The 13,652-nt window shown below is 40.1% G+C and overlaps 1 protein-coding gene across 1 annotated transcript in view; it reads left to right on the top strand.

The window, feature by feature from the left end:
* si:ch73-287m6.1 (RIMS-binding protein 2) overlaps positions 1–9,540 on the top strand; it is a 58,545-nt gene extending 49,005 nt beyond the window's left edge. The window contains exons 14-23 of the mRNA XM_035667384.1: positions 24–391; positions 696–851; positions 1,150–1,296; positions 2,215–2,317; positions 4,315–4,484; positions 5,165–5,333; positions 5,416–5,516; positions 5,705–5,776; positions 6,148–6,312; positions 8,915–9,540. Of these exons, the coding sequence (XP_035523277.1) occupies positions 24–391; positions 696–851; positions 1,150–1,296; positions 2,215–2,317; positions 4,315–4,484; positions 5,165–5,333; positions 5,416–5,516; positions 5,705–5,776; positions 6,148–6,312; positions 8,915–9,151 (1,688 nt within the window). The 3' untranslated portion in view covers positions 9,152–9,540. The remainder of the gene's footprint in view (positions 1–23; positions 392–695; positions 852–1,149; positions 1,297–2,214; positions 2,318–4,314; positions 4,485–5,164; positions 5,334–5,415; positions 5,517–5,704; positions 5,777–6,147; positions 6,313–8,914) is intronic.
* Positions 9,541–13,652: the final 4,112 nt, after the last annotated feature.

The raw sequence follows: 13,652 nt of genomic DNA, 5'->3' as shown, positions 1-13,652 counted from the left end.
ACACCCTCAGCCCCAGCCCCTACATTTTCAGCCGCGCCCGCCCCACCATGGTCCCAGGCCCCAGCACCAACTGCCTCTGCTACCCCACCCCCAACACCCTATACCTCAGAGACCAGTATGTGCCAGAGATCTGGATGCCAAAGAGCACGCGGCCCACCACGGGGGAGCTATTCCACCTGGCCAGTCTGGCTGGGACCCCACACGCTCTCCTTCTTCCCAGCCTCCTGGGCCCATGCAAGGTCACACTCTTGAGGCACCTCCCTCTGCCAATCCACGCTCCCCGTCCCCACAGCGTATTCTTCCGCAGCCCCGAGGCACACTTATTCCGGACACGGTGGCCAAAGCCATTGCTCGAGAAGCAGCGCAGAGGGTGGCGGCAGAAAGTGGCAAGGTGTGTTGAAATGTCGTATTGTTAAAAAATGTAATTATACAATCAAATAAAAAAGGAAAAAGAAACTAACATGTAAAAGGGTAAATTTAATTAGAATTTAAAAACATCTAAATAAAAAGCTAGAGATTATAAGTGTGTGGGGGAATCTATTGATTTTGTACAAAAGGTTGAAAAACATAAGAAAATATAAAGATCAAGTTATTAAAATACTGCTTACAATAACCAACAATAATGAAGCACCATATTACTTGACATTGAGTAAGCACTGTCACTCAGTGTGCTCACTTTTCATGCATGTTTTCAGGGGGAAAGGAGGCAGGGCAGATACGGAGAGCAGGGTCATTCATTTCACCAGCATCACTCTGACGAGGAAGAGGAGGACGAGGAAGGCTTCACGCGCGGCCGTCGGAGAGGACCCTCAGTCGACGAGTTCCTCAGAGGCTCTGAGCTGGGGAGGCCGGTAAGAGCGACGCGACAAGGGATAAATCGTTCGCCTCCTTGTCAACTTCAGCCCCAATGTGTTTTTCAATAGACAACCTCTCACGTGTGTGTATGTTTGGACGTGTGTGTGCATGCATGTCTGGGTGGTTGCATGCATACACTCCCTTTGCCTGGTGTCTCTGTGTGTGTTACAATGTGTGTGTTCGCCCATCCATGTGCGTTTGGTGTGTGCATGTATGTATGTATGTATGTATGTATGTATGTGGACTTAAACAACTGCGTCTTGTGTGTTTGTGTTTGTGTGTGACTGCCAAAAGCCTCACTATAGTCACAATGAAGATTATCACAGCGAAAGCAGCCGGGGCTCTGACCTGTCTGACATCATGGAAGAGGATGAGGAGGAGCTGTACTCTGAGATGCAGCTGGAAGAGGGACGCCGACGCAACTCGCACAACACACCCAAGGTGCAGTTCTTTGCACTTATTTTAAACCCAAGAGTCATAACCAGCCAAATTAATTATTATTTAGCGAACTGCACAGGCACAGATACTTCAATTGAGACTGCTGCCTTGACTTGCATTTGATGTGTTGTTAGTGTGTGAGTTTAATTCAAATTTAGAGAATAGGGGAAAATAAATTTGAATACGTCAGCACCATGGAGAGAAACGGAGTGAGACAGACTGCATTCTGATACCTTCAGGCAGCATATCGACATATCAGTGAAGAGAAACGGTACTGGACATCTGAACATCTTCAAAGTTTGATTCCAGTCCATATCCAGTCTGCATCAATGCTATGGTATTCGTTAGCAAAACTTGCTATTTTAATTCTGTCGTTTTGCTTACCATCCCCTCTATTTTAGGCTGTAGTCCCCTCTCTGGTGGTTAGCAGCAGCCTAAGGTGTACTGTACAGGCTATAAGTAGGATCGGAGGTTGCCTGGAGCCACGTCGGCACCCTCTCGCTGTCTGAGTGCAGCTAATGTTTCGGCACCATGGAGAGAAGCAAATATAGACTAGGTCTGAATGTGTTCAGTACCTTGGAGAGACTGAACAATTTAGCGCCATGAATGGAGACAACACAGTAACATAGACGGCGCTTACTGATGTCTTTGACACTTTTTTTAAAAAGTAGTTTGTTATCAGTATTTGCTTAATTTTGGAATGTTAAACTTTCCCGTGGGCTTGTGTGTGTTTGAGTGTGTGTCTATGCGTCTGTGTTTTAGTGTGCCTGCCTGCGAGTGCTGCATGATTTCGTTTACATAAAATTCGTATGAGTACGTCGATGTGCGTTTTTTTCACTTGCGAGTTTGTCCACGTGTCTGTGAGCGACTTATGAATGTTTAATGTTTGTGAATGTTTTTCTGTGTTTGCTCGCATTGCAGACAAACAATCGCGCTGGAGGCCGTCAGGACCGGGAAACTGGGAGAAGAATTAATCATGGCGGTTCTCAACCGCAGAGACGACCTCTAATGGTCCCCTCCATTGGTCAGTATAGGGAGGTGGCTAGAGAGAGAACAGAAAAAGGGAGAATCTTTTATTTTATATTTTTTAATGTTTTTTGTGCCGTAGAACAGTAATGTTTGTTGCTCTGTTAAAGCCTTCATGAGCTTCTCTGTGTTTCCAGATCACCTCTGTGTCTATGAACCATGCTCATGCCCTTCACTACCTTATAATAAATGAGATCTTTCAGAGATTATTATGATGCAGCAAGCTGACACTTTTCTAAAACTGCTGTGCACAGTTGCACTACATGTTGATGCATTTAATCTACTCCGATACAGAATCTCACAATCATGACACTTTAACCATGGTAGTTTTCCTGTGTGTATTTATTATTACCTTGTGTATAAGCAATAAGAAGCTTTAGCTGTAACAGTAATCTTAAGGTAACCTTTTGGGAGGGGAATGTTGAGCTTTGCATTGTAACCCCATCACACTCTAACTGGTGTTTCCTGTAGAGGTAACCTCTGAGAATAACAGTGAGGGAAACCTCTCCCCCATCACCGAGGATGTTTACTATGGCAGAGTAGCTCGGCACAGGACGCGGCCATCCCGCAGGCACATGGGCGGCACCAGGTCTCCCCATGGTATGTGCCTGCAGTCCCGATTTTACCACCACAGCATGGCGACAAAACAAATGCCACCAGCAACCGGCAGATTAGCTGTGGACACTTGCAAGTGCCTGTTTCTCTGTCTTAAATAATAATAGTTATTATTATGCTTCCAGTTGAACAGCATGACTGCACTGCACTGAAATGGTGGACCCACTGGCAAGCCATACCTGGGGTCCAGGGTGAACGTTTCCACAGTTGCAGATGATAAATGATTGATTGACTGCTCAGGGAATGCCTCACTCACTGCACTGAACTCCAGATGCCTGCTAAACCCCCCTCCCTTTGTGGTACAACCACACCTACTACACTTACAATGAGAGTAGTCATGCATGACATTTTTGACGGAATATTAGTGGTAGACATTAAAGAATGACTACACATTCACTGCTTTTTTTTCTTTTTTTTTTAGTTCCTTTGGACATTTGAGTTTGAAATATCAGCTGTTGGAAATGCAGATGTCCCTTACATTTCCTTTCTCGTACCACCTAAATACAATTACCAAACGTTTTGCAGGTTGGCTGATGCTCACCTGGGAGCAATGCATTTCACATCATGCTTGTATTTTCAAGCGGTTTTCAACAGTATCTCACTCTAATATTAAAAATGCCAAATTCAAATAAATGACAGGCTTCCACAACAACTCTGCCATCTCAGCTTTAGACCTCTTGTTGCTACGGTGTAAGGGTTGGCAATGTGTGGGAAGTGTGAGATTTTTGCTTTATATAGAATTTCACCCAAAGTTTTGTTTTTATATGAAGTGAAAATAGACCTATGGAGTTGTATCTTTTTTTTTAATTTAGGCATTTTGTAGCATGCATTTCACAGTCTTGTTTGTTTGTGTTGTGTCATGTCCATGAATCACATTCTGTGTATTGCACTAGGGTTTGTCTTGCTCCCCATTTGTCTTTCACTGTATATTCAAACATAATAGCGTGTGTGAGTGTGTTTATGGGTGCATGCGTGCGTGCTAGAGTAAATGATTTAAATAGCTGACTGACCACAGATTTATTCCTGCATGCTGACAGGCACAAATATGACTAGACAAGAAAATCCAATCTGTCATGCAGCACTGCCTGATGGAATCAATTATTAAGACAAAATAAAACCCTCTCATTGATTTCCTTTGATTGAAGCATGGCTAAGATACATCACGATGTAAGCATAATGGTCTTGCTCATAGTGGTCTACACTGTATGCAGCACTAAGTTTTGTTACCTAGTACAAAGGAGACAAAAACTAAAACTATGTTTGCAAAGAAACAAAGTCTCCTCCAAAGTTCCTGTTTTGTGTGTTGGATCACATCCATTGGTTGCACTATCTTGTGATGTAGGATAATATGATTTCTTTTTGTCTTCAATGTGTTTTAAGATGGCTACAGGGACCGGGATCGCCGCTCACCCACATACTACGATGAGTCAGAGGCCGAGGAGTCCTTCCGGATCTTCGTGGCCCTCTTCGACTATGATCCTCTGTCCATGTCCCCCAACCCAGATGCCGCTGACGAGGAGCTGCCCTTCAAAGAGGGGCAGATCATTAGGGTGGGAGTTTACAATTTAGATGGTCAGATACTTTGATGCATTCCTGATTATTCTGTCTTCCTCTTTAAGGTGAATCCAAACCTTAAGGTACAAGTTGTTTGCTGTATTTTGTCCACAAACAAAGGCTATAATCCTGAAATATTATGTGAGAAACGGTTATTTTAGTGTGCAATAACTGCAGAAAGTATGCATTCATTCTATACTATATAACAGTTCTCTTATACAATTCTCTCAGACTGATTTCAACCTTCACTATTGTTTGTTTTTCATGCAGAATTCAAAAGCTCAGTAAAATAGCTTTTCTGCAATCCAAACTGCTGCCCACAAATTCCAGCGTTGAATCTTTATTCATCCTTCAAGCTTTATTTTACATTAAAAGAACACTTTTGCAGCTGGCAAATTAGTTTTCAGTGTTGTCTTCAATCAAAAAAATGTTTTACAAAATGTTCTGGAATTGACCTTTAAACCAGGTTCATTTGAAACTAAAATTGCCTATACCACTGAATATCTTTTGTGCAAACCCTCTTCTTCACCAAGAACTCATCTGAACAACATGTACATCACTGCCATGACAGTACCGCAGTCATAATTTCTTGAAGCGTCATTAAATAAGTTCTGGGCCAATCAATGTTTTAAAGTGGCAAGTCTAAACATCACTCTTTAACTCTCTTGTCTAACAGGTGTATGGTGATAAAGACACAGATGGCTTTTACAGAGGAGAAGTGAGAGGCAGAATGGGTCTGATCCCCTGTAACATGGTGTCAGAGATACGAGCGGAGGACGAGGAGACCCTGGACCAGCTCATTAAACAGGGCTTCCTGCCACTCAGCACCCCCGTGGACAGAATAGGTACTATAGGTAGTAAAAATCTGCATTTGAACGAACAGTTATTGTTACTTTTTGTTAACAAGCCGTCTATTATCGTTTCCAGAGCAAAACCGAAGAGGCCTCCGCCGAGATCAGGCCTCGAGGAGGATGGTGGCTCTGTACGACTACGACCCCCGAGAGAGCTCCCCTAATGTTGATGTCGAGGTATCGATTAGTGCCCAGGACCCCTTGCTGAACACACACATACTTACAGATCCAAGGGAGTGCTGTATAAGAGGCTAACTATACAGCACTCCCTTGGATCAAATATATAAGGACATAGCAGATTAAGACATAGTGGACTTGGATCGTATTCCTTGTATATCGGTTTCTGTATCTCTGTCTTCTGATAGGCTGAGCTGACCTTCTGTGCTGGTGACATTATTGCTGTCTTTGGAGATATTGATGAAGACGGATTCTATTATGTGAGTGCTGCTTGACTATGTTTGCTTCTCTCATCTAATTTGTTTAATCTATTATATTATTATTATAATATATGATCCGATCGCTATGGTTCTTTTTAGATGTCCTGGTAGCAGATTTTTAACTTTGTCAGAGCCAGGCTAGCTGTCCCCCCCTCCCCCCCCGTTTGCAGTCTTTAAATGCCAAGCTGAGTTAACTGGTCAGGTTAGAGTTCTCATCTATGATAGTGGTATTAATCTTCTCATCTATCTCTGGTTTAACAGCGATGTGTTAACTGTAGATTCCAGATTTTTGATACAACATGTTGTATATACAATAAGGCATGCGTCATGTTCAGTGACAGAAATGAGTCTCCTCTCATTACCGTCCACAGGGTGAGATGAACGGCCACCGTGGTCTGGTTCCCTCTAACTTCCTGGAAGAAGTGCCTGATGACGTGGAGGTGTATCTGACTGATACGCCGTCCCACTACCCCCAGGAAGAGCCTGCCAACCGGCCCCCTGCTAACTCTGCCGCAACCGTCTCAGAGGGCAAACGGGTACATCATCATCGCCGCTCTCAGCGCTAGGCCCTGTGTTCATCCATCCTCCGTCCTCTCTCTTGATTTCCGTCTCTCGCTTCCTCCACTTTGCCGTCTGTGTGCTGTTCATTGTGTGTGTTTGTCCATGTGGTGACAGTGGTGACTCTATACAAACTAACAACTCCCGCCCCCGCACCCTCCTCCCTCCCCTCACCCTTTGGAAAAGGGGACAAAAATCCAGTGTTAACACCTTTCTGAGTCTCAGAGAAAGGAAGAAGCAAAGCCTGACATGGACAGAGAGAGAGGATAGACTGTGGGAGCTCTGCGGGTGATTTATGCATGTAGCACTGGTTAAGAAGGACTTGAAAAAGGCTCAACTCATTCCTTACACAAGATAATTTGGTACCTCTTTGCACTGACACACAAAATCAAATTGTGGTTATTGTGTATTATAATAATGATAAAAATAAGTGCTTTATTAACACATAACAATTGCTACCCAATGACACTGACAGAAATCATTTGAGAAGAAGAAAACTTTAAAGATGGAAAAGAGAAAAAAGCATGCCTTTTTCAAACTTGATACATTTTATAATAACTTTCTTGGCTCGACTACTGTATTTCCTTAAAGAGGCTTTGTTTCTTTATGTATATTGCACACACATCAGATCTATTTTTCAGCCCTGTTGACAGTGGATACGCCATGTTTGCTCTGAGCTCGAGAGACAAAACTAATCGCAGCACTGATACATCCATACTGTGTTGTTACTATGGAACAATAAAAGAAAAAAATTGGATATTAAAAACATTCTTTTTTGCGCTCTGTGTTGATGTGCGTTGGTGTTGTTGTTGATGTTGTTGTTGTTGTTGTTTTCAGTTGTTTCATAGTGGTGTGGGTTTTCAGCGACGGTGACAATGCTGCCACATCTGATTTCTTTTTTGTTTTTCCTCACCCGCTTGGCAAAACAAAACAAACAAACAGAAGAAGATTGTTCATTTCACACCATAAATGGCTCTGTCTGCCTTGTACAGTAAGTCAGCAACTTGAGATACCAAACTCTGGGCTCTAATGCACACAGCTCGTGGTCACAGCGAAGGTTTCTAAATGCCACTTTACATTACGGAAGCATTTGTTAAGTGCTTCTCTAATGCTTTTTTCAACATTTCACATCAGTACAATCTGGCATTTTTCCTTCTTTGAGTGATACAAAAATGTTTTGGTACATCTTCAAATTAAAATATTTGCCTCACAACACAACAGCATCATTTCTGTCACCCAAAGTTGGTATATTTATGATATATGAGAAATCTAGACTCGGACCTCCTTAAATCAGAAATTTCCTGAAAATTCAAACAGCCATCTTCCTGAAAGGAAATAAATGCATGACTGTGTATCCAGCTGCTGCATTAAATGAGAAGCCTGGTATCTACAGTTGTGTCCCTGGGTGTTGTACTGTATATAATTGTTCTGTATGTTCACTCATGGCCTCACTGATGGTGGACTTCTCCGGCTCTGTGGTGTGCTGATGTCGTGCTCAACATTTGATGGCTTCCTCCTCAGTGTTTCATCTTCTACATATGTACAACGTGTGTGTGTGTGTGTGTGTGCGTGTATGTGTGTGTGTTTGTGTGAAAATTTTTCTTTTTAATTTAATACAGATTAAGAAGCAGACAGATAATAGCTTTGACCATTTTAAAATAGTATTTCGAGAATATCAGTGTGGATTTTATCAGGTTTTTCTCTTCCTGAAAATGTAGTATAAGACACACACTGGACCCTGGATTATTATGGGTCATACCTAAACGACAGTTATCAGACTAAATATGCAACAACAATTTGCATTGTTTAAAAAACATTACGTCTCCCATGATATTAAATAACTGATAAATGAAATGAAAATGAACACGTCTTTATTTATAGATGGATATATAAATAGAGAACTTAATCCCAAAGGGAAATTGCAGCAGCCAAATCACACATAAGAATTGTGTGTAAGAAGCAAAATTAGAAGATAGATAATAAAGACTAAAAACTGATCTAAAAAAAGAAAAAACAAATTGTTACCAAGGCTGCATAAGTCTCCTACTTATAACTTCTTGTAATAATAGACAACGTTCCGATTTTTTTGCACCAAATCACACACTGTGCTGCACAGCTGATTTGATACACGTGCCATTTGGCAACGTTAAGAAAACAAGTTATTTCTAGACCCATGACCAAAGTTCAAAGTTCAGCAAACAAACAGGACAACAAATGTAAACCTCCTTGCTGGACGTAAATAGATCAATATCGATAAGTCTGTATTACAGGATAAAAGCAACAAGCAAGAAAGACATACATGAGTAAGTGGGTAATTTGTTTATAATGTGTACAGTGAATGCACCTCAGCCCACTGATAATTAGAGAAATAGGGTCTTATTATGTAGAATTATAACTCAAACTATACACTGCTTATCACACAAAACAAGCAATGCGGTTTGAATATGTTCACCACACTTTTCTGCATTGAAATAACAGACAGACCGACAGACAGACACCTAGTCTGCAGTGTGAAAGTGTTGCTTCTTTTGTAATACGCTGCCCCATGCCTCCACACCTCCCCATCGCTTCTCTCCTCAGGTTACCACAGAAACCACTGACACGGTAGACAACGACGCCACGCCTGTACGAGCTCCGTCCCCGATTGTCCGGCCCCTCCTCCCAGGCACCATGAGACCCCTGAGTCCTACGAGGGGCCCCCACATTCCGCTGGACCTCCGGGACCCCAGGGACTCCCAAGATCTGGCAAACAAGAAGAAGAAAGGACTACTTTCCAAGGGGAAGAAGCTGCTGAAGAGACTCTCCCCTGTGAAATAAAACACACAAAAAAAGAAGCATACATGTACAAATACGTGCACATGCTGGGCTCTGTATATTGCATCCATACAATCAACTCTGGTCTCAACAACACATGACAGAGAGGATGTGAGCTTTGTCTCCAGGACTGCGTGAGCCTATTTGAATATAACCAGTGATACAATTATTCATGTTTGGTGATGGATACAAATCAACTAACTGATGTACAGTGCAGTGCCAAAATCAAGAGAGAGGTCACCTGCAGACACAAAAAACATATTACTGTGATGTATTTTAAATCAACAGATGACTAAAACAAAAAAAACCAACTAGGATTTTCATGACATGTATTTTTTCTTTATCATTTATTTTAAGCAGGGTAGCCGTGAAAACATACATCTAAGTTTCTACTAGGCTTTTCTCAGCAAAAAAAAAAAAAAAACATCAATTTTTTGGAGTATTGATGTCACCACAAGGAAACAGAGACCATACTCCTCTAAGAAAATCTCTAATAGACTACACTGTTATTGAGGCATTCCGTGAAGTAATGCTGGCTGCTAACACAAAGGCTTTATTCAGTGCAATATCATAGAGAGGTGGTAGCATATGTCAGAAGAAAGGAAACATTTCCGCGTGTACCTGTGATTCAGCAGAGAGTTTTCTGTGATGAAAGGAATTTAAAAAAAACAATAGCAGATTGGGAACAGGGCATTAAAGTGAGAAACACCGGGCGAGCTTAGCTGTCTCAGTGGCCTTTATGAAAACAACACGAGCGTGACATTCCTCGTTCGATCACAAGGTTGATCCACACCAGGGTTTTTTTGTTCTATGACGGGTCGCTTGTGCTTTGTCAATTTTTTTAAGATTAAATCGGAGCAGCATTGTTTGTTGTCCCCGCTGTCAAGCTGTCATGAAACGCCTAGTTCAAGACAAAATTTTTGTGTCTGTCTTCCTATTGCACAAAGGTGTGTGTTTTTTGTCTGACGATTGGTAACATACATGTTTTGTGTGCCTGTGTGAGCGTGTATGTGAGGCAGTATGTGATGCATTCATGTTTGCACCTTTCATGTTTCCTGTTCACTTATGTTTTGTTTCAGAAAGAGAGGCCATGTTGTTATTGGTCATGTGATCTAGTGATGTGCTGCTACCTCCATTGCCTGTGCACTGTTTGGTTTTGTTGTCTCATGTTAATATAGGTGGCCACGTTAAAGCATCAAAGAGGGTGCAAATCAAAAAGTCAAGGTGTGCATTGTTCTCGAGTTCTGTTTCATCCACTGGAGGTCTGTGGAGAGAAATACTAACTTATTTAACATTTTGTATCTGGTTACACACAGTATAAGCTCTACATGACTTGTATGCCAAGTAGCCCACATAAGGACTATACCATAAAAAGTGTCACACAGCTTATATACATTAAAAATAGAATCTGGTATGGAATAGATTTTTATTTTATTCTCATGATCTTGGATCATTAATGAAATAAGCAGATGTATTCAAAGCCCGAGTGTGGAGAGCGCACGCACTAATCAGTAATGCCAATATTCTGTTGTTGCTCCTTTTAGTTTGTTGACTCATCGAATGTTTTATATATTTAACTGAGTCTTCAAAAACAAAGAAACATATTTGCATTATGCTACTCAAAGATTTGCTTCAGAAAATGTAATCAGATCGGAAGAATCTCCTTAATATCCTGCAGGCTGCCATGCTGTCTGTTTAATCTCATTCATTTTAAGTGTAAAAGCTTCTCCAAATGTAAATGTTGTCAATATTTTAGTTCCAATTTAACATTTTTAACTTTCACATACTCTCCTGTGGCCAGAATGCCAAATTCAACCCTTGAAAAGGTTTTTTTTATTGGTTTTCACATACAGGTAAATTTAATAAACCTGTAGCCTGAAGAGCCAATCAAATTCTATGGAAGCCCTAAAAATGTGGCCCAAAAAAAGAAAACCAATCGAAAGCCTTTTCCTGATGTTGAAAACATCTTGACTTGAAAAAACATTTTGCCACAGATATTCTTTTCTGTCTTAATGTTTTCTCCATCTTTCTTTTACATTGAAAAAGATGAATGAACTTCAAAGATGTTTAAACTTGCTGTGTTTACCTTCCAGCTCACTGATCACACAGGATATAATAATGTATTTATCTCAAACACAACCCACTGTCCTACCTCAGTTTTTTTCTTTTGAGGAGACAGTCATTGTGTGTGTTAATTAAACAAGATTATATCTCTTGGAATTTCATTTTCAAAAGCAAACATTCACTTGGATTACTGAGAAGAAAGGCATGCACAGGCTACTGTATCAACATTTTGTTATCTGTGGAGGTGACTAAACGTGCTAAAAGAACTCAACTAACTTGAGGGATAGTATGTCTCATAGCTTTAATCATTTAAAAACTTCTATTCTCTCTGTTTAGTTTTAAATATCCAATCCAGTTCGTCTCTTATGTCAAGTTGAACTTGAAAGATGTGAGTTTATTGTGTTAAACAGGGTTCCCCTCCTCATTCTTTATGAATATTACTGATTAAATGCAATGACAAGAGAGGGATTGCCAAAATGGAATGTAAGAAGAGTTCGGCTGGCAATAGGTTTACATCTGATTAGTTTTTGTTCCAAAGCTGTTCATGTATAGTTTCTCATTCAGTCTGATAACAACGTTGAATTACTGTAATATGGTGTCCCAATACCAAATCATTCAGTTGTGAATGGGTGTAGTGTCTCTAAACGCTGTAGCTCTTTTGTACTTTGATCCATTTGTAGATAATTTATAAATGTTTCTACTTGATTTTACGACAGCCTTTTTGTTAGTGCACTGAGATTTCCTCCCTGTAAAAGACTGCAAGCATTCTCCATAGTGTCCTTTGAAATCAGATGTATCAGTCCACCGTATGTGCTTGCTTTGTGAATCAAAGTTTAAAAAAGAAAAAAAGAAAAAGAGAAGTCATTGGACAGTATTTATGGTGATTAATTATGTGTGGGTGTGCATGTGAAAAAATACAACTTTTATAACCAAATTAAATTTGATATTTTTTAGAAACTCATCGTTTTTATACTCATTTGTGTATGTTATGTGCTTTCAATGAAGAGAGCAGGTCAGATTACACCCGTTGTATTTAATACAGCAGGCAATATTCAACCTTTTGTGGCTCTGAACCTATGACGTATATATAACATATGTTCACAATCCTGTTGGTTTGACAGCCAGACATCCTTATTTAAATTATCTGTCATTGAGTGAGTTAATGAATCAGTGTTCTTAATTCGGTAGTTTAGGGTCTAAACCTCCCTGAAGGGTTTCAGCTCAAAAGAAAGAGATAAAGATTCCTTATGGTTCAACACAGTATTACATTATCACAATAAGTTTAAGGCTAGATAATTAATTCCAATGGTGGAATGTAATGAAGTACTCCACTAAATTTGTCTGACAGCTTATACTTTTCAGATTAATTAATTTCTAAATGTCCAATGAAAACCACGCATCTCTAAATTTGGCGATTTGTCTGATAAACTGAAGGATTACTAAGTGTTCGTTTATGGGTTGAGAAAGTTCTCCTACTTCTTAAGCTAAATGAATGAAAACAGCTCTTGGATTAGCTGGAAAATGCATCGTCACAAAGAAAACAGGACTGTTTTTCTGACTTTTTATAGATATGTGGTTCTCAAAGGACACTGACCTGTTAAGATCTTATAGTATATGATGCATTGCTGTAGATTAAACTACCCAACAGCAAATAAAAATGTTCAAATTTGCCCAACTGTAAACATCTACAGCAGTAAAATGCAGCATATTACACGTTGATGCAGTAATATTAATAAAAAAAAATTACATATATAATAGTAAAACACTGGGGGGAAACATTTTTCTGCAGAATGAGTACCCTAACCCTTTAAGTAAATTTTGCTAATAACACTTAAATACAGGACCTTTACTTTTAGCAGAGTATTTTCACACTATGATATTGTTAGTACCTTTACTTAAGTAAAGGCTGAATATTTCTTCTGTAATTGATTACTTCATAAAACATAAATTAACTAAAAATCTGATCCTATTTTCATATCCTGGACTGATGGCCCTGACAGATGGCTGTCCTGGATCTTAATTATCACAGTGTCACCCAATGATTTAAAAAAAAAAAGAAAAAGAAATGTATGTAGTAGAGCTGGTGTGTAGCAGCTGATATTACAACAATGTATGAGGATGAAATTCAACATGTAAATACATCATCAGATAGGTGCATTTTAGTGATATAACCTGGGTTTGTATTTCAGGATCGATATCATCAAGGTTATTTTTCTGGCTGCACCAAATAAAAGGTACTCACAGCCATCTGCAGAGCACCATACTTATCTTCCCCTCAAATGAATGAACTGAGGGACTTGATAGTAGCTCTTTCTGTAAGTACTGTAAAATGCTTGTCAATAGAAAAACGGTGTCCTAATGGATGTATTCCAGAGTCCGAAGCTCACACTTTAAGTCACTTTAGTCAGTTGTCATGGATATACAGTGGGTACGGAAAGTA

The sequence above is a fragment of the Morone saxatilis genome, unplaced genomic scaffold, assembly GCF_004916995.1.
Source record: "Morone saxatilis isolate NCDOM2014 unplaced genomic scaffold, NCSU_SB_2.0 Contig21, whole genome shotgun sequence".
In the NCBI taxonomy this organism is placed as follows: Eukaryota; Metazoa; Chordata; class Actinopteri; family Moronidae; genus Morone; species Morone saxatilis.
The sequence above is the reverse complement of the archived record's forward strand: the minus strand, read 5'-3'. Positions and strand labels throughout refer to the sequence as shown.